Genomic DNA, 27362 nt, shown 5'->3' on the forward strand with positions numbered 1-27362 from the left:
GCTGGTGCGGGATCGGGCAGTGTTTCGTTCTGCTGTGCATGGGGTCGCTATGAGTCGGAAACGACTCGACGGCACTTAACAACAACAACAACAAAGAAAACATCTGAATTATTACTTTATACTTTCTAGGTTTGCTATGCAGCTTCTGTCAATCAACCAATATTTATTAAATTTTTTCCATTTGTAAAGCACTGGTTCTTTATGCTTGATACAGAACATTCAAAAGATGTATCCTATCCCTAAAGAATTCACAGTGTAGTTGAAGATACAGAATATATGTTCTTAAGACCGTAACAGTTTATGAAGGGGATGATTTGTGCCAGGTGAGTATAAAAAGCCAGTACCACATGCCCATGATATGCTTCTATTTAATATCTGTAGTCTCACTTATTGCCAAGTGACCACCAAAGCTCCATGACTTTCAGTTATTGGTAATTTTCTAAAGCACAATATTGAATCAATCACACTGAGAGACTGTTATTTGAAAAGCATAAGAAGGAATTAGGGGAAGAGGAAGGTATTTTGGAAGGTAGAATAGTGTGAGCACAGACATGGTCAAGGGCTGCCATCAGGGATGGAATGGACCAGAAAAGCTATAGTAGAGGACTCAAATAGGGGGCAGTGGGAGGTGTGTTTGGAATGGCAGCCAGGAACCAGCCTGTGCAGGGCCTTGAATGACAGGCTAAGCAGTGGATTGCCATTGAAGGACCATGAGAAAGGCCATGTGTAAAGTAGTGTTTAAGTAAATGAATGTGGGACCAGTGAGTAAAACAGACTAGAACAAGGGCAGATTAAGAACAGCAAAAAAGGGAACAGGCTACATCAGAAGTTTGCTCAGTTCTCTAGTGCTCCTTTAACAGAAACAACACAAGTGGGTGGCTTTCACAAACAAATTTATTCTGAGTTTAGGAGGCTAGAGGTCCAAGTTCAGAGTGGCAGCTCTAGAGGAAGACTTTCTCTCTTGGTGTCTCTTGTTCTTAGGAGGATCCATAGCACAGGAACCCAGAGTGCAAAACATACACTCCACTCCTGGCTTCTCTTTCTTGGGGGTAATAGGTCTGCCTTCTCTGTTCCTTTCTCTCTCCTTTTTTCTCTTGTAAGATAAAAAGTGTTGGAGGCCACACTCCAGGGAAGTTCCCCTTACATGGGATCAGGGGTGTGATGGGACTAAGGGTGTTAAGACCAACCATTAATCCTTTTACATCTGACTGGTTTATCACATCAGATCTCATCATGGGATATCATTACATATCTGGCATATTACATCATTACATAACTTCTAAACCACTGAGAATCATGGCCCACCAAGTTAACAGAAATTCTAGAGGACACAATTCAATCCATGACAAGTTCAAGTATAAGATGACAAAGGGCTGGAAGAGGATGCTGGGCACAATCAGGTGGCTGCCCAGCTGGCTAGAAAGTTATCTCCTTGAGGTAGGCTCCATGTCCCTTCATCTCTCACTGCACCCTCTAGGCTAAAAACAAATGCTCCATGTGCATTTGTGCACTGGCATCAGGAAAGAAAAAACATGATTTGGTAACTAATCCACTGTGTAGGCAGGCCAGAGAGAGAGAATTGGCATTCATCTATTTTTTGCTAACCTAATTGGTTCAAGGCCTTGGGCTGGCCACTAAGGATTACAGTGATGAATAAGACAAACACCTTACTGTTATTGTTGTTAGGTGCCACTCAGTTGGTTTCAACTCATAGCAACCCTGTGTACAACAGAACGAAACGCTGCCCAGTGCTCTGCCATCCTCACAAGCCTTGCTATGCTTGAGCCCATCATTGTGGCCACTGTGTCAATCCATCTGGTTGAGTCTTCACTTCTTCACTCACCCTCCACTTTACCAAACATGATATCCTTCTCCAGGCAATGGTCCCTTCTGACAACATGACCAAAGTAGGTGAGACGAAGTCTGGCCACTCTCACTTCCAAGGAGCATTTTGGCTGCACTGCTTCCAGGACAGATTTGTTCATTCTTTTGGCAGTCAACGGTATTTTCACTAGTCTTCACCACCACCACAATTCTTTGGTCTTTTTTATTGTCCAGCTTTCACATGTGTACAAGGCTATTGAAAATCTTCAAAGTGACATCTTTGCCTCTTTAACACTTTAAAGAGGCCTTCTGCAACAGATTTGCCCAGTACAATATGATATTTGATTTCCTGACTCTTGTTTCTATGAGTATTGACTGTGGATCCAAGTAAAATGAAATCCCTGGAAACTTGAGTCTTTTCCCCATTTATCATGATATTTTTTATTGGTCCAGTTGTGAGGATTTTCATCTTCTTTATGTTGAGGTATAATCCATACTGAAGATCTTTGATCTTCATCAGTAACTGCTTCAAATCATCTTCACTTTCAGCAAACTAGGTTGTGTCATCTGCATATCGCAGGTTGTTAATAGTTCTTCCTCCAATCCTGATGCTGTGTTTTTCATATAGTCCAGTTTCTCAGATTATCTGCTCAGCATACAGATTGAATAAGTATGGTGAAAGGATGCAGCGCTGATGTACACCCTTTCTGATTTTAAACCATGTAGTATCCCCTTGTTTTGTTCAAATAACAGCCTCTTGGTCTATGTATAGTTTCCTCATGAGAACAATTAAGTGTTCTGAAATTCCCATTCTTCACAATACTATCCATAATGTGTTATGATCCACATAGTCGAAAGCCTTTTGTATAGTCAATAAAACACGGCAGACATCTTTCTGGTATTCTTTGCTTTCAGCTAAGATCCAGCTGACATCAGCAATGATATCTCTCATTCCATGTCCTCTTCTGAATCCAGCTTGCATTTCTGGAACTTCCTTGTCAATATACTGCTGCAACTGTTTTTGAATTATCTTCAGCAAGATTTTACTTGTGTGTGATATTAATGATACTGTTCAATAATTTGCATATTCTGTTGGATCACCTTTCTTTGGAATGGGCACACATATTGATCTTTTCCAGTCAATTGGCAAGGTAGCTGTCTTCCAAATTTCTTGGAATAAACATGTAAGTGCCTCCAGAGCTGCATTCATTTGTTGAAACATCTAAACAAATTGATGGGTATTCCATAAATTTCTGGAGCGTTGCTTTTCACCAGTTCCTTCAGTGCAGCTTGGACTTCTTCCTCCAATTCCATTGGTTCTTGATCATATGCTACCTCTTGAAATAGTCAGACATATACCACTTATTTTATTTTATTTTATTTTTTGTGATACAGTGACTGTATTCTTTCCATCTTCTTTTGATGCTTCCTGCATGGCTTAATATTTTGCCCATAGAATCTTTCAGTATTGAAACTTGAGGCCTTGAATTTTTTCTTCAGTTCTTTTAGCTTGAGATATTTTCCACTTTTGGTTTTGTAACTCCAGGTGTTTGCACATTTCATTGTAATACTTTACTTTGTTGTCTTGAGATGCCCTCTGAAATCTTCTGTTCAGTTCTTTTATTTCAGTATTTTTTCCATTTGCTTTAGCTACTCTTGTTCAGGAGCAAGTTTCAGAGTCTCTTCTGAAATCTGTTTTGGTGTTTTCTTCCTTTCCTGTCTTTTTAATGACCATTTGCTTTATTCATGTATGACATTCTTGATGTCATCACACAACTCATCTGGTCTCCAGTCATTGGTGTTCAATACATGAACTCTGTTCTTCGGATGGTCTCTAAATTCAAGTGGAATATAACCAAGGTCATATTTGGCTCTTGTGGACTTATTTTAATTTTCTTTAGTGTCACCTTGCACTTGTACATGGGCAATTGATGGTCTGTCTCAGTCAGCTCCTGGCCTTGTTTTGACTGATAATATTGAACTTTTCCATTGATTCTTTCCACATATGTAGTTGATCTGATTCCCGTGAATCCCATTTGGCAAGGTCCACATGTATAGCCACTGTTTATGATGTTGAAAAAAGTACTTGCAATGAATAAGTCATTGGTCCTGCAAAATTCTATCATGATCTCCAGCATCATTTCCACGTACTGATGATTTTCCAACTACTGATTATTTTTCTTTGTTTCCAACTTCCATATTGTGATCACCAGTAAGTATAAATACATCTTGACTGCATGTTTGATCAATCTTACACTGCAGAAGTTGGTAAAAATCTTCCATTTCTTCATCTTTGGCTTTAGTAGTTGGTGTGTAAATCTGAATAATAGTAGTATTAACTGGTCTTCCTTGTAGGGATATGGATATTATCACTGACAACATTGTACTTCAGGATAGATGTTGAGATGTTCTTTTTGATGATGAATGCAGTGCCATTCCTCTTCAATTTGTCCTTCCTGGAATAGTAAATAATATTATTTTCTGATTCAAAATGGCTGATACCAGGCCATTTCAGCTTACTGATGCCTAGGATATCAATCTGTATCCGTTCCATTTCCATTTTTGACAAATTCCAATTTTCGTACATTCATACTTTGTACATTCCATGTTCCAATTATCAGTGGATGTTTGCAGCTGTTTCTCCCCATCTTGAGTCAGCCCCATAACCAAATGAAGGTCCTGTAAGCTTTACTCCATCCACTTCATTAAGGTTGACTATACTTTGAGGAGGCAGCTCTTCTCCAGTTGTATTTTGAATGCCTTCCAGCCTGAGGGGCTCATCATCCAGCACTATATCAGATAGTGTTTCATGGCTATTCATAAAATTTTCCAGTAATATATCAGACAGTTTCACTGCTATTCATAAGGTTTTCAGTGACCAATTTTTCTGAAGTAGATGGTCCCATCCTTCTTGCCAGTCTGTCTTCATCTGGAAGCTCTGCTGAAACCTGTTCACCATGGGTAACCCTGCTGGACTTTGAAATACTGGTTATAGCCTCCAGCCTTACGGCAACATGCAAGCCACCACAGTATGACAAACTGACAGGTGATGGAAAGAGCTTACTAGAGGTTGACAATCTACTAAGGCAGGACTGAAAGACAGCCTGGTGTGCAGTGGGCTGTGAGAAAGAACAAAGGGAGTTTTCAGAGAGAGAGCACCTAGCCCAGGGAATAGGCAGCTTTGTACTGGTGGCAGAGGGAGACAGACGGAACAGGGAAAGGCAGAAGTAGAACCAAACTACAGAAATCCTAAGAGTACTTTCAAGAGGGAGGGACCTTAGATCTAAATTTAGTGACCTAGAAAACTATCTACATACTGTTAAATGGGAAAATAAAAGTATGTGTACTTTGCATCTTACACAATAAATGATTTATTTCTTATTAAAAATATATAAAATTCTAGCAAGATACACAACACAGTTAACTTTGGGTTGTGACACTTCAGATGACTTTCTCGTACATTTTTGTGTGTGTGGATTTTTTTTATATATAAAAAATTGTGTTATTTTATCAGCAGAAAGAGCAGCAAAGCTATTTCCATTTTTGTTTAAAGGAGAAGGCAGCCAATAGTACAAATGGTGCAGAAACTATGATGAGTTGGGGAAAATATAAATTTAATGAATAGGAGGTCTATAAATATAAATGGAACGACTAGGGGGGTGTTTTTTGGCCTTCAGGAGAGGAGTTTCAATATAGCGATGGGAGTTGAATCCAGGTGATGATCCCTTGGGTTGTTGAGATTTTGCAGAAACTCAAGAGCATTTAGTAATGTTGGCCATTGCCTAACATTTAAGAAGTTGAAAGCCTAAATACATGACATAGTGCCATACTGATCAAACCAAGCAATGATTCAAATATGAAAGGGAAGATGCCACCTGAGGTTGGGTCTGTACTTTCTAATAATTCTGGCTTGATTCGGTATCTTTGAAGTGATTTGATTTGTGCCTTTTCTCCTCGGAAGAAAGGTTGGGCAATCTACTTCCGTAGTGATACTGCCTTGGAAACCCAAGGAAGGGTCGCTGTGAGTCAGATGTGACTTGACGGCACATAACAACAACAGTCCACTTAAACAACATAGACAAATACAGCATAATGGTGTCATTGAAAACAACAACAACAAAATCCTCATTTGATCAAAAACTAGTGTATAGTGTACTTTGCTTTATAATATCTCACCTTACATAACTCACTACAGTTCACAGAGTTTTCACATTGATTATCTCATTTGCTCCTTATGATCCCTTGAAGAAGGTGGGGCTGAGATAATTATCTCCATTTTATAAATGAGGAAACTAAGAAGAGTGACTTGCCCAAGGTCACATGGTGGCTAAGCAGTAGAGGACATTTCTGACTCCTAGGTCAGTCCTCCCTCCACAGAGCCCCATGGCTTCCTGGGAATCTTCAAAGCACTGACTTGAGCAAAGTCTGAGCTTAGTTTTCATACTTGAAAATGAGTTGCTCTGAGAGTTAAATTACTAAAATCTATAAATATAATTACATATAGTAGAAACTCAGTATTTTTATTGTTCTAATTTCTTACATAAAAAAAGGAGAGAAAGAGCTTTCTTCACATTTTCTCAGGAACTTATAGTTTAGTCAGTCACCCCCACTCACTTCACCTGCCTGGGATCATTTTCACCATTCTAAAATTTTCCACCCTTCCTGCTAGTACATTTTAAAACTCATAATTTAAAAATCTTTCTTGATTATAAAATGATGGCTACCCATTATAGAAAATTCACAAAATACAGAGAAATACAAAGAAAAGGGTTAAAATAAATACCACTGAGAGATACTTACTGCTAACATTTGGAGCATGTCTTTCTAGTCCTGCTACTTTCTTGAACAGTCTTTTATTCTTTAGCAGCCTCTTTTCTTATCCAACTATTCTTCTTAAAAATAACTGGCAAAGGAGGACTGGAATAGAGACTCAACAGTGCCAGGACAGAAATGAACTAATATGCATGCTATTTAGCCTATCACATGGGCTATAGCTTTTTCTGGAGGATGGCTCAGTTTTCCTCAGCTAGTTATAATGGCTTATTACTGTTACTCACATCACATGCTTAAACTGTCATTTCCTGATTCTTAATTTGCAGACCTTATGTTAAATAAATGGTGAACAGGTCAAGACTAAGGCAATAATGATCAGCAAGCACTATAAACATTCCAGAGTGGTGGACTGCAAGGTGGTATCTTTAACCAAGATCACGTAGTTCTCTTCTGGAAGTCCTTTGTAATTGTCACTATCAGGCGATCATTAACAACAAATCATAACAATCTAAATTGTTTGAATCATTATCTCTTACCTCATGAATCCAGATCCAACAAGGACTCCAGCAATGCTCAGCAGAGCCACTCCACTATTGACAACATTTGGGTTTTGGACAATACCAAGTAGCACAAGAGTTAGAAATTCACCAACTAAGTGGGGGGCCAAGAGAGCAGCAGAGAAATATCCAAATCTGGCGGCCTCAGGGTATAAACCCAGAGTCCTAGAAAAACATAAGGTCTTTAGTCTATCTCCAAGGATTATTACTTAAGAAAAATATCACAAATGCCGCTATTGAATAAATCTACCATGGTGGGGGGTGAGAAGTTTACAGGGCAAGCCAGCCTCTCCTTTGAGAGTCCTTTTGGAACAGAGCCAACCAACATTTGTGACTATTTATTACTGCAAATTGTTTCTTTTGGCTTCACCTCACTGTGAGCCATCTTTTCCCTTTTACAGCCCCTTTTAACTCTCCCAAAGCACTCTGGTGACATCGTGCCTAAGGCATTTGACTGCTAACCAGAAGGCTGACGGTTCAAACCCACCAGCCACTCCTGGGAAGACAGACTGAGCAATCTACTTCCATAAAGATACCACCTTGGAAACCCAAGGAGGGGTCACTGTGAGTTGGAATCTACTCGAAGGCAGTGAGTTTGGTTTGGTTTTGGGTTAGCTCTCACAGGAAAATACTAAATCATTTAGACAATAATTAGTTATAGTTGTGGAACTCACCAGGCTTTATAAATAACCAGATTTGGCCTAACTAGCACCACTCTTACCTAGTGGTAAAGGCTCTTCCAGTTGCCCCTCATCCCCTCCCTCCAACCTCATGCCTCCTGTGACATGGGCTTATTGCCCTTCACTTTCATCCCTGATCAGATTAACCCTCCCGAGTCCTATTTCATTTTATGTTGTTGTAGTTGTTAGCTGCTGTCAAGTCAGCCCCCATGTCATGAAAACCCCATGTACAACAGAAGGAAACACTGCCCAGGCCTGCACTATCGCCACAGAAGGTGGCAGATCAGATCCTTGCCATCCATAGGCTTTTCACTGGCTGACTTTCAGAAGTAGATCACCAAGCCTTTCTTGCTAATTTAACTTAGTTTAGAAGTTCCACTGAAACCTGCTCAGCATCATAGCAACACCCCAGCCTCCACTGACAAATGGGTGGTAGCTGTGCTGAGGTACAATAGCAGGGAGTCAAACCAGGTCTTCTGTGCAGAAGGCAAGAATTCTACCACTGAGCCACCACTGCCTCATTCCATGCTATTCTTGAATTCTGCCAATCCCTCTCTGATAGTTAAGGTTATGTGTCAACTTGACTGGGCCTGGTTTTGAGAGGCTGGTTAGCTGGATGTAGTATTCCCCATGAGGAGACTGATAATCAACTCCATGGTGGAAATCTACTGTGAGCAGCTCAGTAGCTGCCTTAGGGAATGTGGTCTGTTCCCAGCATATAAGGAGAAGCTTTGGGAATGGTCTCTAGCTTTTCGGCACACCTGAACCCTGCATTTAGCCAAGTCATTGTTCAGCAGCCTTCCATGCTTTGCCGATCTTGGGACTTTTTCTGGACTTAAATTACTAAGCTGTCATGTGGCTTGGTAACATCGAGACTGTGCCTTTTTACTTGTCAGCTTTGGGTTTGTCAGCTTCAGCACCAGCAGCTGTCTGAGTGAAGAAAAGCCTCCAGCTTCAGTGAGCCAGGAGCAGGAGGCAGAGCTGAAACCCAAGGTTGAGAGGCTTCTACCCAGCCCCTAGAGCTGGGCACTTTGAACTCAGACTTCAAGCCTCCAAAATTGTTAGAGAATAAATTCCTGTTTGTTCAAGCCATCCCATTTGTGGTATCTTCTGTTAGAATGGCACTAGGTAACCAAAACACTCTCCCATTGATGTGCCCCTCATTTTGTTATAAACAAGTAACCCTATGTTCATGCCCCTTTCCTCTTAAATTCCATTTACCAAATTATATTTCCCTGGGTGTTTGGGAACCATTAGGCATGCTGCTCTTTCTTCCAGTGTTGAGGAAGGAAACAGAATTAGCATGTCTTATACTCACCCCTCTTAAAAGTTTACTACACCTTGAAATTCCACTCTCATTTTCTCTGAACTGCCCAATCCTATTTCCCCTTCTACTTCTCTGACCACTCCCAATGTTCCCTTCTTTGGCTCACTTTCCTTTCCCCAAAAATCTCCCAGTGAGATTTTGCACTCAAAACTGCTTCCTCCCTCTTCCACACTCTTCAATAGCTTCCACTCCCAGGTCTTTACTCTTATTTCTTTCCCTTTGTACTCTGGTTAACAGCCAAACCTCAGATTCAGATCTCTAATTGGGTGTCCTGTAGCATCCAGGGAGCTCTGGTAGCATAGTGCCTAAGGCACTTGACTGCTAACCAAAAGACTGGCAGTTCAAACCCACCAGCCACTCCACGGAAGGAAGGTTGGGCAATCTACTTCTGTAGTGATACTGCCTCGGAAACCCAAGGAGGGATCGCTGTGAGTCGGGTCCAACTCGATGGCACATAAAACAACATAGCATCCAAGCTTTAATGTGTCCAAAGCCAAACCTAGTCTCTTTCTGGGAACATTTGATAAGGCTGCTGTTACCCACCCATGGCCAGACTTTGTTTCACTACTTTGGTCATGTTATCAGAAGGGACTATTCCCTGGAAAAGGATGTCATGCTTGGTAAGATGGAGGGTCAACACAACAGGGGAAGGCCTTCAACGAGATGGATTGACATGGTGGTTGCGACTATGGGCTCAAGTATAGCAATGATTGCGGAGCTGGCATGTGATTGGGCAGTGTTTAGTTCTGCTGTGCATGGGGTTGCTATGAGTCAGAGACAACTTGACGGCACCTAACAACAACAACCACCCTCCCATTCCTACAGGCTGAAAACCAGGCATCATCTGACTCTTTACCCTCCAACAAATCCATTCAGTTTCTGAGTCCATTTGATTTTGCTTTCCAAATATCTCAAAGTGATCCCCTTTTCTATTACCACCACCAATCCCCTCATGTAGGGCCCTCTGGTTTTCCAACAAACTGTTGCGAAGACTCCGCACTGGGCTACTCAGCATTCCTGTCCTAACTCCTGTCTATTGCCAAAGTGATGCCAGCCTCACCCTCTAGGGTCCTAAACAGATGGGTCCCCCCCTGGTCAAAACCTTCTCCCATGTCTCATTATCAAATATGTGTCAGCTCTAGGCTGGCATTCAGCACTTCCCCATATATCCTGGGGATTTTCAGTTTTATTTTCCACTGCTTCAGCATAGTGCCTAAGGCACTTGACTGCTAACCAGAAGGCTGGCGGTTCAAACCCACCAGCCACTCCTCGGAAGGAAGGTTGGCCAATCTACTTCCACAGTGACACCATCTCGGAAACCCAAGGAGCAGTGGTTATGAGTCGGGTCTGACTGGACGGCATATAACAACAACGACAACAGCTTGAAGGCAGCTAACAACAACAATTCCTTCCAACCCACCATTCCCTCCAGCACAATTGAGTACAGGTGGTCCCTGACTTAACGACGTATTCGAGTTACAACAAACCACCCTTATGACTGTGTTTTTATTATTTTGTACATCTTATTGTTAGTAATATGAACTACAGACATTGTTGCAGAATATAATTTTCTGATGTTAGCATTCTCAGATGTTCACCCCCAGATGTTAAAAGATCAGATTTATAAGATACTGTTAATAAAAGGCAATAATAATGAAAAATATTTTAAAATAAAAGTATTTGACTTACATCAGAACCAACTCAGAGTTGTCAGAATGAAACCCTCCTGTAATTCGGGGACTACCTGTCCTCCCTTCTCTTTGGAAAAGTCTCATGTTTTTGCTTCTGAACGTGCACATGCATGTTCTTTATCTGGAATGCCCTTGCTCCCTTTTCCAGCTGTTTAAATCCAGCTATTCATTTCTGAACTCCTGCTCCTCCATGAAGCCTCGGAGAGTCTCTCTTCCCCATACTCCCTTTCCACCCAACCAAATGGACTCATGGAAATGATGGATGTGAGATGGGAAAGATGCCTGCCCTCCCTGTGCTTCTCTGTGCATGTTTCCTTATCCACAGACAAGGATAATTCTACAGACACAGGTCACAAAGAATACATGTAAGGCTCTTCGTGCCAGAGATAAAGCAAACAAATGCTCAGTAGGTGTCAGCTGGTATTGTTCTTTCCCTCAGCACAGTGTTTGTGCTTCTCTGTAATACTAAGCTCACCCTTCTTTAAATTAAAGTCATTGGAAATCTGTCCAGATCCATCATCCAGGATCTGAAGCACTTCAGGGTCAGAAGTGGTTTGGAATGTGCAATTTTACAGATTTTGGAAAGGCCATATTGGCATAGGCCGTATTTGCCCCAGAGGGATCCAGGACTCCACCCGTAATCAAACATACTAATAGTTCTGCTAAACAGGAGTGTTCGTGCAGCACACGTAGAAAGAAATTCATGCTGGTTCAGATCAGATTTTGCCACTAAATGAGTTCAGGTCAGCTCATGCTGCTAAATGAGTTACAAAAACACTTGGCTTTCAGAGATGTTTAGATGTCAGAATTACAAGCTTGAGGGCAGTACCTTGAGTTCACTCATCTTTAAATCCCCTGTAGCACCTAGCACTGTGTCTGGCACTTAGATATTCAACAAATATTTGTGTCATTTAATTATTTATTGCATGGCTATCTGCTGTACTGCCAATAAAATCACTTTGTACCTTTGTGCCAGACTTCTTATAAAAAATCATCATGACCTAGATGCTTACACTGAACCTAGTTTAAAACTGTTCTGTTTACTCAAGTCCTGCACAACTAATTCTTACTCTTGACCAGTTTCTCCAATACTGTATATAATAGTTTTCAAAATCAGTGCTTCACAAATGATAATGTGCCACCTGAATTGTAATGCAGCTGCCAAGAATTATCTTGTTAATCACCTGGGCTGACATTCTGAATATTTAACAAGCCCCAAGGTGATACTGGGTCTGTGGACCACATTATGCAGCAAGGTTCTAAATGACAAGGTCTTCAATTTTCAGCCAACCTTACTGGACTCAAAAATGGTCAAGTTTCAATATTTGTTCCTGTTTCATTTTGACTGAACTTGACAGTCCTGTAGTTGCATCACAGGTTGCAGATTCAGCATATCCTTGAGTGTCAGAGAAAGAGCTTCAGGAGGGCCACATGGCCCTCACCACTGCCACTGGTTTAGACAATCTATCCTCCTGCTAATATGGAATGACTGGCTTTGTCTCTGTCATGCTCAAATGATTCTAAGAGCCTACACAGAGACCTTCAAACTCTTCATCTTGAACTCAAACTAACCAGGCCCCAACAGTATCATTTTTTGGTTTTTAAACTTATATGTCATTTATTATTTATATCACATAGCAAAGGTCTTTATATTGGCTATGATTAGGAGCATGTGAACATGATCCAGTGACCTGAAGAAAGACAATGTCTCAAGAATTTCCTGAATTGTAAGGGAAATGAAGTCCTGACACATGCTACAATGTAGATGGACCTTGAAAACATTATGCTGAATGAAATAAGTCAGTCACAAAGGGACAAATATTGTATGATTCCACTTAAGTGAAATATCTAAAATAGAGACCAAATTTTATTAGTGGTGGGCAGGAGAGGGAAAAGGAGACTCACTACTTAGGGAATACTGAGCTCTGTTAAAGGTATGGGAACATGTGGAAACATAACAGTAATGACTGAACAACACGATAAAAACTAATGTCACTGAATTGTACACTTGAAGAATGTTGAAATGCCAAACAATTTGTTACCTATATATTTATCACAATTAAAAAATAAAGAAAGAATTGCCTGAATTCTCTCTTGGGATGAACTAGGCACATTTACACTAATAGAGTCACAGAATCCCTGGTAATTTTCTCTTTTTTTAATTATTAAATTTTTTATTGTGAAAATACACACAAGAAAACATGTCAATTCAACAATTTCAGCATGTATAGTTCAGCAACATTGATGGCATGCTTCAAGTTGTGTGACCCCTCACTCTCCTCTTCCAGATCATTCTGCTACTATTAACTTAAACTCAGTGCCTGGTAATCAAAAACTCCTTCTTTCCCCCTCCTTCTCACCCCTGGTTACCACTAATAATCTCTATATTTGGTTATTTCAGATAAGTGAGATCACACTGTTTTTGTCCTTTTGCAACTGACTTATTTCAAACAGCATAAAGTTTTCAACCTGTATCTTTTCTTAAGGGAAAGCCAAAGTGATTAGGGACATTTATGACAACACCTCATGCAAATATCTTAACACTATGAATTTTCAGATTTATATATTTATAAAGTTCTAAGAACTAGAAAGAAGCAGTGCCTAAAAGCCACCAATAAAAACCCAACCAGCATCAGAGATGCTTCATAGTCCCCCAGTGTCCTCTTCCCATAGTCATTCTTTTATTCCTTATCCCCAGGCCAAACTCCAATGTCCCTGGTCCATCAACAAAGGCCAGGCAGAGGAGTTGCTCCAGCTTACAGCAGCCTGGGGAGGCCATACTGAATGGGTGACCCACTGCCCCTGCTCTTGGATCCCAGAAGCATGGGGATTCAGCTACTTCAGAAACCCTCTTCACTGACTCAAGTTTTGCACTGAATGTGGGACATGCTGTTCCATGGCCACTTGTAGCATTGCTGGTTTGCCATCAGGTCCCATGTAGCCCACAGTTGGTTTATTTTGTTTGTCCTGAAGGACAGGACATTGTAATGGACATGGATGGCCAAATACAGATCCCGTAGAGCAGACAGCACAGAATCGTCTCTGGAGCTCGCCCTTCATACTTCCCATTGGTTGCCCATGACTCCATGGTGAACTGAACACCCTCAAACACCCCCTTACCAGTAGCACACACTGCTGAAAATCATGATGCCAAGGACACTGAAGGGAAGGACATGCAGCACATAGGCTAGCAGCATCTGCCACTTCTGGTATAGGCCATCCTGACTCTCCTGGTCGCTGACAGCTCGCAGCACAGGGACTAGGCACAGAAGACAGGTTTCAGAATAGTCAATCTTCACACAGCTGAAGGGCAGAGGGCAGGCCAAAGCTGAACTCAGGGTCTGTCAGGGCTTGATGGTGAGGGCCAGTTGGGCAGGGTTCTTGATCATGAAATGAGGAGACCTGCCATCCATGGGGCCATAAAGACCCCAACTCCAGAAATCTGCACTCCACCTGAATTGTAACGCAGCTGCCAAGAATTATGATTTAGTTCTTTCTCTCTAAAGTATGGAATTGTCACCAATTCAAGAAAAGCACATGCAAAACAGGCACAAGTGAATGATGTGAGGCACTTTGTTCCCATTTTGTATAGGCGTTTGGCCCCCACAGCAGCCTGCCTTTTGCACTGACTCTCAGAGGGCCAAGAGGCTTACCTCCATTTCCATCTCTAGGACCAACTGTGCAGAAGCACCATCCTTCGTTCTTGTGACCTGAACCTAGTGTGACATGTTGGGGATTCTCCTAACATCCATTTACCTGCATAAGCTATAACATCAAGCAGCTAAGTGTTGCTTCTGGATCCCCACTGAGTTTGAACTTTAGGTGTTGGCTGTCTTAAAATAGGCTCCAAGGGTGAATATTTTGCCCAATAACAGTGTCCCCAAGGGGTGTACATCTTAATGACCATGATAGGATTTGAGGAATGGTCTTTTGAAAAGCCCTTCCCAAACCCTGTCCCACAAACACAACTTAACTTCACATTTCCCTGGATTCTTCTTAGACCCTAGAGAACCATCTGGTGAACTAATTCATACTAAAGTGTTAGTAATACAATACATTAAACTTTCCCCAGAGAGAGTACTTGGAGAGGACTTAGCTCAGAGAAATAGGCATATAATGGTGGATTTTTGCAAGGTAACAGCTGGGCAAGGGGATGTCTGGGGAGAGAGGATGCCTCCAACCTTAGGAGACATCTCCTGCCCACTGACACTTACACAGAGTCACAGCGTTGAGCATGCCTGTGTATGGGGTGGCACCCACACACTGGTACAGGAGGCCCACTCTGTCCTGGACAGCACCCTTTGATACATCATTCTGGAGCCTCAGAAGAAAGAAAATGACGAACAGACCCATGACCAGATTCTGAGCAAGACGCATAGACACTGCCACCTTATTTCTCAGTAAATTTCTTGTCACTCTCCTGAAACCCAAACAAGATTGTTTCAATTCCTTTTCTTCACTGGTGATATCTAAAGACCTAAAAAATAGGCCTTCCTTAACATTTGCGAGGTTCTTACCTCAGGAGAACACCAAGTTTAGAGAGAGCTCCGGGAGAATCTTTGGTTTTGAAAGGAATCATTGGTAAGGTTTTCAGGTGTTTTGTTCTTTCAATATTCTCCAAAATTTTGTGATAAATTGCTGATTCCTTGTAGGCAGATCCAATCATTTGAACTCTCTTGAAGGTTTTTATTTCCCGTTCTTTGCTTTGGGTATCCACTGATGTCAGGTCCACTAGAATTTTTCCCAAAAGATATGATCCATGCATTTTAAATACACATGTATATGTACAGTGGATAATAATAGATATTTTATCATTGATTCAGAAGTATTAAAAACTGTGCTTTAAAACTCAGTTTTGAAAAGTCATAATGCTTCACAGAATTTTGAACAGTTGTAATACCTCATTCCACCAGAGTAAAATCTGTTCTTAATACCCACATACAAAATCAGAATATTTTAGAGCTATGCAGGGGGCCATGAGAATCCCTTTTGGGCTGTCTGGGAGAGCTCAGAAGCTTGGCTAACTTTGCTCTGGCAAAGTGGGAGCATACCAATTTGTTTGAGAGAGATCCTCATGGTATCTATGGCAAATCCACTGACCCAGTCAAATTCACTCTTGAAGAGCAGAATGAAAACACCAAAAACAAAAGCAAAAATAAATCCCACTAGTGCTGTGTGACTCAGGCAGAAACCCAAGATGATAAAGTTCAAAGACCACTCATGATGAGGAATATGAAGGAAAACTTACTATAAAAGTCAAAAGGGTTTGAATGTTCAGGACAAGGGTAATTGCAGCCATTGAAGAAATCAAGCATTTCCACTGGTGTGCCGCAGAAAACCAGCTCTCCGCAGCTCAGGATGGCGATTTTGTCAAAGAGCTGATTGGACAACAGGCAGTGTTAGTATGTGTGTCATCAGGTCATTGTGTGGTTATGGCTAATATGTTTCTAGGCAGCCAGCCCTTTGACTATCTCAGCCATGCATCAACATTCTCAATGTACAAACTGAGGCACTAGAGTACCTCTCTGTTTCAGCCTGAGTTGGCACTGTGGATCATGCTGGTCCCCAGCCTGAGCCTCAGTGTAATGTGTGGCAGAGAAGGGCTACCAGTAGTGGACCCGTGTTTGAGTCCAGCCATTCCACCAACTTAGAGACTTGGACAAGCTCATTTTTTTTGTTTTGTTCTGATCTTAGATCTTCATTTATAAAAGGTAGATAATATCTACCTAATAGGATACTGATGGAGCCCTGGTAGCACAGTGGTTAACCACTCAGCTGGTAACTGAAAGATCAGTGGTTTGAACCCACCAGCTGTTCCATGGGAGAAAGATATGGCAGTGTGTTTCTGTAAAGACCATAATCTAGAAAACCCTAGACTCTGCATTTTTACTCTGTCCTGTAAGGTCACTATGAGTCAGAATAGACTCAAAAGCAACAGATTTTAATAGGATTATTGTTGTTGTTAGGAGCTGTTGAGTTGGTTCTGACTCATAGCAACCCTGTGTACAACAGAACAAAACACCGCCCAGTCCTGTGCCATCCTCACAATTGTTGCTGTGTTTGCGCCCATTGTTGCAGCCACTGTGTCAGTCCGTCTTGTTGAGGGTTTTCCCCCACTTTACCAAACATGATATCCTTCTCCAGGGCATGATCCCTCTTGATAACATGACCAAAGTATGAGAGACAAAGTCTGGCCATTCTTCCTTCTAAGGAGCATTCTTGCTGTACTTCTTTCAAGATAGATTTTTTCATACTTCTTCTGGAAGTCTATGGTATACTCAATATTCTTCACTGACACCATAATTCAAATGCATCCATTCTTCTACGATCTTCCTTATTCATTGTCCAGCTTTCACACGTGTGTGAGGGTATTGAAAAAACCGTGGCTTGGGTAAAGTGCACCTTAGTCTTCAAAATGACACCTTTGCTCTTTAACACTTTAAAGATATCTTTTGCAGCAGATTTGCCCAATGCAACATATCATTTGATTTTATGACTGCTGCTTCCATGGGCATTGATTATTGATCCAAGTAAAATGAAATCCTTGACAACTTCAATCTTTTCTCCATTTATCATGATGTCACCTAATAGTACAGTTGTGAAAATTTTTGTTTTCTTTATATTGAGATGTAATCCATACTGCAGACACTAGTCTTCAGTCTTCATCAGTAAGTGCTTCGAGTCTTCTTCACTTTCAGCAAGCAAGGTTGTGTTATCTACATATCACAGGTTGTTAATGAGTGTTCCACCAATCCTGATGCCTCATTCTTCTTATAGTCCAGGGTCCCATAATAGTTGTTCAGCATACAGATTGAAAAAGCATGTACAACTGTGATGCACACCTTTCCTGATTTTAAACCACACAATATCCTTTTGTTTTGTTCAAATGACTCTTGGTCTATGTACAGGACCCTCATGCACATAAATAAGGGTTCTAGGATTCCCATTCTTTGCAGTGTCATCCATAATTTGTTATGATCCACACAGTTGAATATCTTTGCATGCTCAATAAAACACAAGTAAACATCTTCCTGGTATTCTTTGCTTTCAGCAATATCCATCTGACATCAGCAATGATATCCCTCTTTCTTGCCCTCCTCACAATCCAGCTTGAATTTCCGACATCTGACTGTTTTTTAATTATCTTCAGCAAAATTCTACTTTCTTGCGATAATTAATGATATTGATCAATAATTTCCACATTCTGTTGGATCACCTTTCTTTGGAATGGGCACAAATATGGATCTCTTCCAGGCAGTTGGCCAGATAGTTATCTTCCAGATTTCTTGGAATAAATGACTAAGCGCCTCCAGCACTGCATCCATTTGTTGAAACATCTCAGTCAGTATTCCTTCAGTTTGTGAAGCCTTGTTTTTCACCAATTCCTTCACTGCAGCTTGGACTTCTTCCTTCAGTACCAGCAGTTCTTGATCATACGCTACCTCCTGAAATGACTGAATGTTGATCAATTCTTTTTGGTACAGTGACTCTGTGTATTCATTCCTTCCATGTTCTTTTCCTGCATCTTTCAGTAATTTTCCCATAGAAGCCTTCACTATTGCAACTTGAGGTTTGAATTTTTTCATTTCTTTCAGCTTGAGAAATTCTGAGCATGTTCTTCCCTTTTGATTTTCAAACCCCAGGTCTTTGCACATTTCCTTATACTTTACTTTGTCTTCTGGAGCCACCCTTTGAATCTTCTGTTCAGCTCTTTACTTCCTCTTTTCTTCCTTTCACTTTAGCTATTCTCCATTCAAGAGCAAGTTTCAGAGTGTCTTCTGACATCCATTTTGGCCTTTTCTCTCTTTCCTGTCTTTTTAAATGACTTTTGCCTTCTTCATGTATAATGCCCTAATGTCATCCCACAACTCATCTGGTCTTTTGTCACTGGTGTTCAATGCATCAAATCTATTCTTCAGATGGTCTCTAAATTCAGGTTGTATTTTGGCTTTCATGGACTTGCATAGGAGCAACTGGTGGTCTGTCCCACAGTTGGTCCCTAGCCTTGTTCAGACTGTGGGGCTTCTCTATCATCTTTACACAGATGTAGTCAATTTGATTTCTCTGTATTCCATCTGGCAGGGTACACATGTGTATAGTCACCATTTATGTTGTTGAAAAAAGGTATTTGCAATAAGTAAGTTGTTGTTCTTACAAAATTCTATTGTGATTTCTGGCATCATTTTTTTTCTTTTAATTTGTTATTGTGATGTGGGTGCAAATTTACAAAGCAGATTCGTTGCACTCACAATAGTTATGTGCATTTGGTTTCTCTCTGCTTACAGTCCCTAACCATGAAAAGCTCTCCTCCCATCTGCTCCCTGTGAGTATTCCTTCCCTGTGCCCTTCTTATCTATGTATTCCTGTCTGCCCAGCCTTCCCTCTAGGCGAATGCTGCCCTTATGATGTCTCATGGCTGATTGATCTAAGGAGTGCATCACCCTAGGGTTGGTGAGGGCATCTCCCTGGGGTAGGTACTCTGCTTGGGCTGAGAGCTAATCCACAAAGTGAGTCCAATTCCAGGCCCAAAGGATAATCCAGGCCATAGTCTTAAGGGTTTCACCAGTTTCTATCTGACCAGTAATTCTGGTCATTTTTGTGTTTTTGAATTTTGTTTCACATTTTCCCTCCCATTCTATCCAGGAATTCAATTTTGATCCCTTTCCGAGTGGTTGGTATTGATAGCCAGGCACCACCTAGTTCTTCTGGTCTCAGGGTTGTGAAGGCTGAGGTCACAATAGTCCATCATGTCCTTGGACTTATTGTTTCCAAATGGCTTTGATTTTCTTCACTCGTCTTTGCTCCAGGTGAGGGGAGACCAATAGTTGCGTCTTAGATAGCCACTCAATAGCTTTTAAGACCCCAGCCACTACTCACCAAAGTAGGGTATAGAACAAGATTTTTATGTACTGTGTTGTGCCTGTTGAGCATGATGCCCCTGAGACAATGGTCCCAGTCTGCAGGCATGATGACTCTTCCCTTCAGGGTGTTTGGTTGTCTCTGAGAAGCTACTCCAACCTTGTCCCCCATTACATCTGTACTGTACATGGATATTTTTGTAGCACAGATACATTATGTAAGACTACCTTCAGCCAAATGTATCCTTGGTCTTAGGTCTACTTCTGTTTGCCTTCTCAAACCTAATCTTCTAGCCTGTGTATGCATTTACCCATTGCCTAGTGTTTGCTGCTACTGGTAATGCAGTATTGTGCATGTAATAGTATTTGCCTCTGTTGTCTATATCTTTTTTGTATGTTTCTGTGTCCTCCTTTGCCCTATTGTCATTATGCTGGTCACATTTTTGTTGTATTTCTGGCATCATTTCTATCATGAAGGCTATATTGTCCAACTACTGATGTTTCTTTTTTGTTTTCAACTTTTACATTCCAATCACTGGTAATTATCAATGCATCTTGATTGCATGTTAGATCAATTTCAGATTGCAGAAGCTGGTAAACATCTTCGATTTCTTCATCCTTGGCTTTAGTGACTGGTGTACAAATTTGAATGATAGTAGTTGTTTTGGTTACCTAGTGCTGCTCTGATAAGAATATACCGCAAATGGGATGGCTTTAACAAGCAGGAGTTTATTATTACAATTTAGAGGCTTTAATTAACTGGTCCTCCTTGTGGATGTATGGATATTATCCTTATTGCTGGCAGCATTGTATTTCAGGATAGATTTTGAAATATTCTTTTTGAAGATGAACGTGATGCCATTTGTCTTCAATTTGTCATTCCCAGCATAGCAGGCCACAGCCACATGATTATCTGATTCAAAATGGCCAATACCAGTCTATTTAAGCTCACTAATGCCTAGGATATTGATCTTTATGCATTCCATTTCATTTTTGACATCTTGCAGTTTCCCTAGATTCATACTTTATACGTTCCCCATTCCAATTATTAAGGGGTGTTTGCAGCTATTTCTTCTCATTTTGAGTCATGCCACATGAGCAAATAAAGGTCCCGAAAGCTTTACTCTATCCATGTTATTAAGATTAACTCTACTCTCAGAAGGCAGCTCTTTCCTAATCATATCTTGAGTGTCTTCCAACCAGAGTGACTCATCTTCCAGGACTGTATCAGTGTTTTGCTGCTGTTCGTAAGGTTTTCAGTGGCCATTTTTTTCCAGAAGTGACTGTTGTGTCTTTCCTGGTCTGTGTGGGTCTGGAAGCTCCCCTGAACCCTGTCCACCTTTGGTGACCCTGCTGGTGTTTGAAATACTGATGGCACAGCTTCCAGCCTCACAGCCACATGCCAGCCACCACAGTACAACAGACTCAAAGACAAGTGGTGCTTTAATAGGATACTGGGAGGTTAAAGTGAGTTCTGGAAGGGAATCTATATGATCTAGTAGAAAAACAGTCTTTGAGGGCAATTGGACCATTAATGGCAATTCCAGCTCTTTACTAACTATGATATTGGCTCAATTTTATATCATTTCTAAGTCACTCTTTGCCTCTATAAAGTAGACGTACTGATATCCCTCTCATAGGGTTAAATGAGCTAGCATATAGAAAGAATTTGGCACATGGCAGGTGTTGAATAAAAGTAGTTTCCATCTTTTGCCCTTCTGCTGGAGCTGTTGGCTCCAATTCCTCTGGTTTGACAGTACTAATGTTTGCCCCAGGAGTTCCTGGGTGGCACAGATGGTAAGGTGCTCAACTACTGACCAAAAGGTTAGCTGTTCACATTCACCCAGCGGCACCTTAGAAGTAAGGTCCAGTGATCTGTTTCTGAAAGGTCATAGCTAAGAAACCCTATGGAGCAGCTTTACTCTTGCACACTTGGGATTGCCATGAATTGGAATGGATTCAACAGCGACCAACAACAATCTCTGGTCTGCCTCCTGACATTCCCACCTTAGTACTAGTTGCCTAGCTAAGCAAGAACAAGAGGCATCACTCTTACCTGGAAGAGCTCGGAGCGGGGCTGATGGATGGTGAGGATCACAATACGGTCCCTGTGGGCCAACTCGGCAAGAAGGACAACAATCTGATTGGCAGTCATACAGTCCAGGCCTGTGGTTGGCTCGTCAAACAGCATGACCTCTGTCCACAAAGCAGACTTGTGAGCCCCTGCTGAGCCTGGAGTTTGTGCTAAAAGCCCATAATTTTGAAAAGTCCCTTGTTGAGATGTCTTTACACATCCCAACTGCACAGTGAAATGCAGCTACATGGCTTTCAGTCTGGTCCCAAGAGAAAGGTCCTGAACTAGGAGGCCTGACCCCCAGCTCTGGAGCATATTTGAGCCTTAAGCCTTGACAGAACAGAGAAGCAGCCAGGTCAGGGCTCTCCTCTGACACAGTGCTTTTGGCTGCCTGGGCTCCATCCAGGGACCCTGATGGGGAGCAATGGCCAGTAGATTATTTTTAAAAGGGTAAGAGGAGGGCTGGTTAAAGAGACCTAACCCCATTTCATGACTGTAGCATTTTCCAACATTAACAAAGTCTTTTCACTGCAAAAAAAATCTGACTGATGAAACGTTGTCTGAGGTGGGGCAGATGTTTAGGTTTTTTAGAGTTTAACTGTAGCTATATTTCTACCCAAAAGGTAAACAGGACTCTTGAGAACATCTTTCTTATTTGCCTTCTACTGACCAAGGAGCCTCTGAAGAATAGACAGTCTGGGTTTAGCCCAGCATAAAGTAAGTATCCAGATGCAATATGTCCTCTAACACGGACACGTGGTGAGGTTCCCTAAGCAGTGAGAGAATGACCAAACCAGGCAGGAGAAGCAGGTGACTGGCTACAGCATTTGATAACCCCTCCCAACACACATTTTGTGATACACTTTTGAGTGTATCACTCAGTCCTACTACTGCATTTCTTTATTTTTTCATTTTTGCAGTGTTCTTTCCCCTTCCCTGCCACCACCCCTGGTAACCAACAAAGAAAGTTTTCTTCCATATATAAACCTTTCCTTGACTCAGTCCTGCTTCAATTCCTGTCATGTCAAATACAATTCTAGTCACACCAAAACTCACTGGTTTCCCCCCAGCAGACACAATGATGTTGGTCTACTAAGGAATGAGGCTGGTCAGGCAGGGCCCCATGCTCATGGAAGACCCTCATTGAACACCAAAATGCAAATAAAATGCTTACAAGTCCACAAGTGTTTTGAACTGGATAATGGAATAGCACCTGAAAAATGAGCCATATAGATTTGTTTGTTTGTTTGTTTGTTTTTAAAGGGTTTCCATTTTGAAAAATCTCAGTAATTTCAGTTCCATACAAACCCTTTCCCAAATAGAGACTGTGAAGAAAGGGTCTGAAGTATTTGCAGACATGTGGAAGATACCTTGACAGCAACTGGCAGCAGTTCTGGCCCCACTTACTGGGATCCTGGAGGAGCTGGGCTGCGATGGAAACCCGGCGGCGCTCCCCATTGGAAATTCCCCCAAAATTGTAGTTGCCAATCAGTCGATCTGCCACATGACTCAGACTCAGCTCTGCCATGACTGCCTCTACCTGCAGACAAAGTCCAGAAAAGACTGGCCACTTCTGTGGCTGCAAGCCAGTGGGCTGGGGATAGCAAGGGAAGAAACCATCTACTTCCCTAGAGTGCCCGGACCATTTTCAGACTTACCCTGCCCTGGGGAAATCAAGCCTATTATAATAAATTCCAATTTGGTTTGAATTAGACTTATTTTAAAGGAGTCTGGTGGCACAAAGTTTAAGCGTTCAGCTGCTAACCAAAAGGACAGTGGTTCAAACCCACCCAGTGGCTCCACAGGAGATAGACCTGGTGATCTGCTGCTAAAGTTTACAACCTAGAAAACCCTATGGGGCAGTTCTACTCTGTCACAAGGTGTCACTATGAATTGGAATAGATTTGATGGGACCTAACAACAGACCTGTTTTCTCCTATATAACACAAACATGTCCTGGGGTCTTATATGGCTCAATCTCAGAGCGGTTTTGAATCAAAGAAATAAAATCTAGTGATCAAAAGTAATTTAAACTATTTGCAATCTTTAATCTTTTGAAGAGTTTTAAAGAGAATCCAATTTATAATTTACAGTCATACTTCTTAAAACATCCTTTCGCCTAATTCTCCTTACTCTACTTAGAGCCCTCTGCTCCCTGAAACCTTTCTCCTTTCGTTCTCAACTCCCACACAAAAATAACAGCTAAAAGAGTTCTTTACTGACTTTCTAATCAAGGAAACTAGTCGTTTTCCTCCCTCTCCCCATTTCCTTTCTCAGCTTATCTCATCTCCAGAGACGCATTCAAATATCTCTATTTCTGATTCTCCTCTAACTGACTGAAGGAACCCCTGTGGCACAAGTGGTTAAGTGCTCCACTATTAACCAAAAGGCTGGCAGTTCAAGCCCACTAGCCTCCGGAGAAAGATGTAGCAATCTGTCTCCATAAACATTTACAGCCTAGGGTCGCTAAGAGTCAGAGTTCGACTTGACAGCGATGGGTTTTCCTTACTGATACCCCTGTGTGCATAAGGCCTTGAACAATAGTGGTAGAAAGAGTCTGAGAATACTTATATGGTAATGAGTTTTGTCCCCAGACATCCCTAATGAGATTGTGTTGTTTCTGTAATGAAAAGAGAAACAAAAACTTTGCATTCAAAATCCAAATAAACTGGATTAGAGTTAAAAAGGAGATGATTTATGGAACAAAGTTTCATAGGAATGGGGGGTGGGATCAACAGTGTAGTGAACCTTTAGCCAAAAGAGGGAACACATCTGAAACTGATATAAAGGAATAATGAGGAGGTACAAATGCTACATAAACTAGTATATTTCCTGGGGTGGGGGAGAAGAATTGCTGTCAGAGTAGACAGATCTAGAATTGAACTTTGCTTGACTTGGCTAGGTGGACGTGCTCACCAGCCAGGGCAGATTACTGAGCCTCCTTTTCATCTGCTTTCCAACACCAACAAAGTAGTAAAGCTTGCCCCCCATTGCTTGAATGGATGGACAGAGGGGACATTTACTTTATCTGTCTTGGATGTCTCAGGCCCCAGCAGGAAGTTTCCCAAAGATTTGGGGACACTTTTGAGAATGGAAGTCTTAGAATCTTAGACAGGACTACTAGAATCATCAAGTCCAACCAAAGTCTACAGAGACTAACTTGCCTAGTCAGTGGCAGGACAGGGACTTGAAGGGAGATGAGAGACAACTAATATCTATTGACCCCCCTGCTCTGTGCTTAATGCATTCAGCATACTCTGACTGACTCCTAAATCAACCCTAGGGAGAAACATTATTATCCTATGTGTTATAGAGGGTAATGTTTCTAGAGAAAGCTTCAATGAGTTTACTTGTGGCTGGTGGCATAGTGCCTAAGGCACTTGACTGCTTAACCAGAAGGTTGGCAGTTCAAACTTAACCAACCACTCCTCGGAAGGAAGACCGGGCGATCTACTTCCATAGTGATACCGCCTCGGAAACCCAAGGAGGGGTTGCTATGAGTCGGGTCCGACTCGACGGCACATAACAACAATAATATGTAATATATATGTGTGTGTATATATATATATATATATATATAGTCACTTCAGCCTATTATTAATAAAATTATGGCAGTAATTTACATTCTGTTTATCCAGACTAAGTTTCTGAAATGTGCTGTGTAGTTTATACATACAGCACATCTCAGTCAGGACTGGTCCCATTTCAAGTGCTCAAAAGCCGTATGTGACTAGTGGCTGCGTACTGAACAGGGCAAGTCTAGAGTCCGAAGTAAAGGGGACGAATGGACGGGATGAGTGGAAGCTCGGAGTCTGGGGAACCGGGGCCTAGGGCTCCTTCCCATGGATGCTCCCAGGACAGGCTGTACCCACCTTCTTCTCTAAGAAGCCTGAGGGGCCGCGGATGGCCAGCAGTGCCGTATAGCGCAGCGTCTCCCGTACCGTGAGGCTGCTCAGCAGAGTGTTACTCTAAGGGAGAGGGAGGCATCAGCATTGCCCTAGAACCCCGGCAGCAGGGGGGTCGTCGGGGAGGCGCCCACCTGCAGGACGTAGGAGAAACAGTCCTGGAACTGCTCTCGGCGCAGCGTGCGCCCGTTCACGCACACTTCCCCCAGGAAGGTCCCTGTCCGCCTCAGCCGCCCGGACATGGCGTCCAGTAACGTGGTTTTCCCAGAGCCTGTGAGGTAAGAAGAGAAAGTCCTGGACGAATCCCTGCTGTCATGGCAATGGAGGAACTTCCCGAGACCTTCTGTGCAGTAGTTTACCCTCGGTCCAGCCCTGACTGGCTCTTACTTTAGCCTCTGAGGTCCCTTCATGGGTCAAATGTTCCAAATGACAAAAGCCATTTCTCTCACCTGGGCCACTAGTCAGAACTTGACGTATTTATTTGCTTTTAAAGTTTTGGGGGGGTGTTGAGAAAGAAAATGGAAGATAAGGGGAAAAGAAAAAGGCTCTTGGAAAAGTTTGCATCCTAAGACATCTGAATTTCTTTTTGTGGCCCTCTAAGATTGTTTAGGAGCTCTGGTGGCAGTAGTGCCTAAGGCATATGACTGCTAACCAGAAGGCTGGTGGTTCAAACCCACCATCCACTCCTCAGAAGGAAGACTGGGCAATCTACTTCTGTAGTAATACTGCCTCGCAAGCCCAAAGAGGGGTCACTATGAGTGGGATCTGATTCAATGGCAGTGAGTTTGCTTTCGTTTGGAGGATTGTTTGGTTGTGCCTGAATGTAGCTGACATTGCCCAGAGCCTTGCTAATCAAAGTGTGGCAGGAGAACTAACTGCGTGGGAGCATCTTAGAAATGCAGAATCCTGGGCCACCCCAGACCTATTGAGTGACATAGAAAACAGCAGAAGTGACAATGTGCAACTTCCAGAATAGATCACAAAAGTCACTGCAGCGTCTGCCTTGGTTCTTAGATTGCTTGCTCTAGGGGAAGCCAGCCACCATGCCATGAGGACACTCAAGTAGCCCTGACATGGAAAGGAACCGAGGCTTTCTGCCAACACACCACCAACGTCGTAGCCATCATGTGAGGGAGCCACCCTGTGAGCAGATTTCCTAGCTCCATTCAAGCCTTTATATGATTGTAGCTCTAGCTAACATGTGACTTCAACTTTTTGAGAGAACCCAAGCCACCCAACTGCCCCAGCAAATCACTTCCAAATTTCTGACCCACAGAAACCTGAAAGATAATAAATAGCTATTGTTATTATAAACCACTAAAATTTGGGATTGTTACATAAAAATAGATAACTTATTCAGATTTTTTGAACATATACAAGTATTTTTTTAACTCACTCATGAAGGAAACAGCAGGATGATACAACTCTTTCAATGGAGGACATAAGTAAATAGTATATATAGTCATTAGAAAAAAGATTGGAGTAAGATATCAAAGGTAGACAGAAACCTGGTTTTAATGCCCACTAGAGCAATGACTCTGGTAGCATAGTGGCTAAGGCACTTGACTGCTAACCAGAAGGCTGACGGTTCAAACCCACCAGCCACTCCTCGGAAGGAAGGTTGGGCAATCCTACTTCCGTAGTGATACTGCCTCGGAAACCCAAGGAGGGGT

At 42.0% G+C, this 27362-nt stretch overlaps 1 protein-coding gene across 1 annotated transcript in view; it reads right to left on the reverse strand.

Annotated features, from left to right (window-relative positions):
• The window catches only part of ABCG5 (ATP binding cassette subfamily G member 5), a 44279-nt gene that overhangs the window by 4888 nt on the left and 12029 nt on the right, over positions 1 to 27362 (reverse strand). The window contains exons 3-11 of the mRNA XM_007944380.1: positions 25824 to 25960; positions 25657 to 25752; positions 23192 to 23324; positions 21767 to 21906; positions 16101 to 16230; positions 15370 to 15583; positions 15067 to 15272; positions 13973 to 14111; positions 7134 to 7319 (exon numbers count right to left, since the gene is read on the reverse strand). Coding sequence (XP_007942571.1) covers positions 7134 to 7319; positions 13973 to 14111; positions 15067 to 15272; positions 15370 to 15583; positions 16101 to 16230; positions 21767 to 21906; positions 23192 to 23324; positions 25657 to 25752; positions 25824 to 25960 — 1381 coding nt within the window. The remainder of the gene's footprint in view (positions 1 to 7133; positions 7320 to 13972; positions 14112 to 15066; positions 15273 to 15369; positions 15584 to 16100; positions 16231 to 21766; positions 21907 to 23191; positions 23325 to 25656; positions 25753 to 25823; positions 25961 to 27362) is intronic.

This window comes from Orycteropus afer, unplaced genomic scaffold (assembly GCF_000298275.1).
Source record: "Orycteropus afer afer isolate SDZICR_OR568_19922 unplaced genomic scaffold, OryAfe1.0 scaffold00124, whole genome shotgun sequence".
Classification (NCBI taxonomy): domain Eukaryota; kingdom Metazoa; phylum Chordata; class Mammalia; order Tubulidentata; family Orycteropodidae; genus Orycteropus; species Orycteropus afer.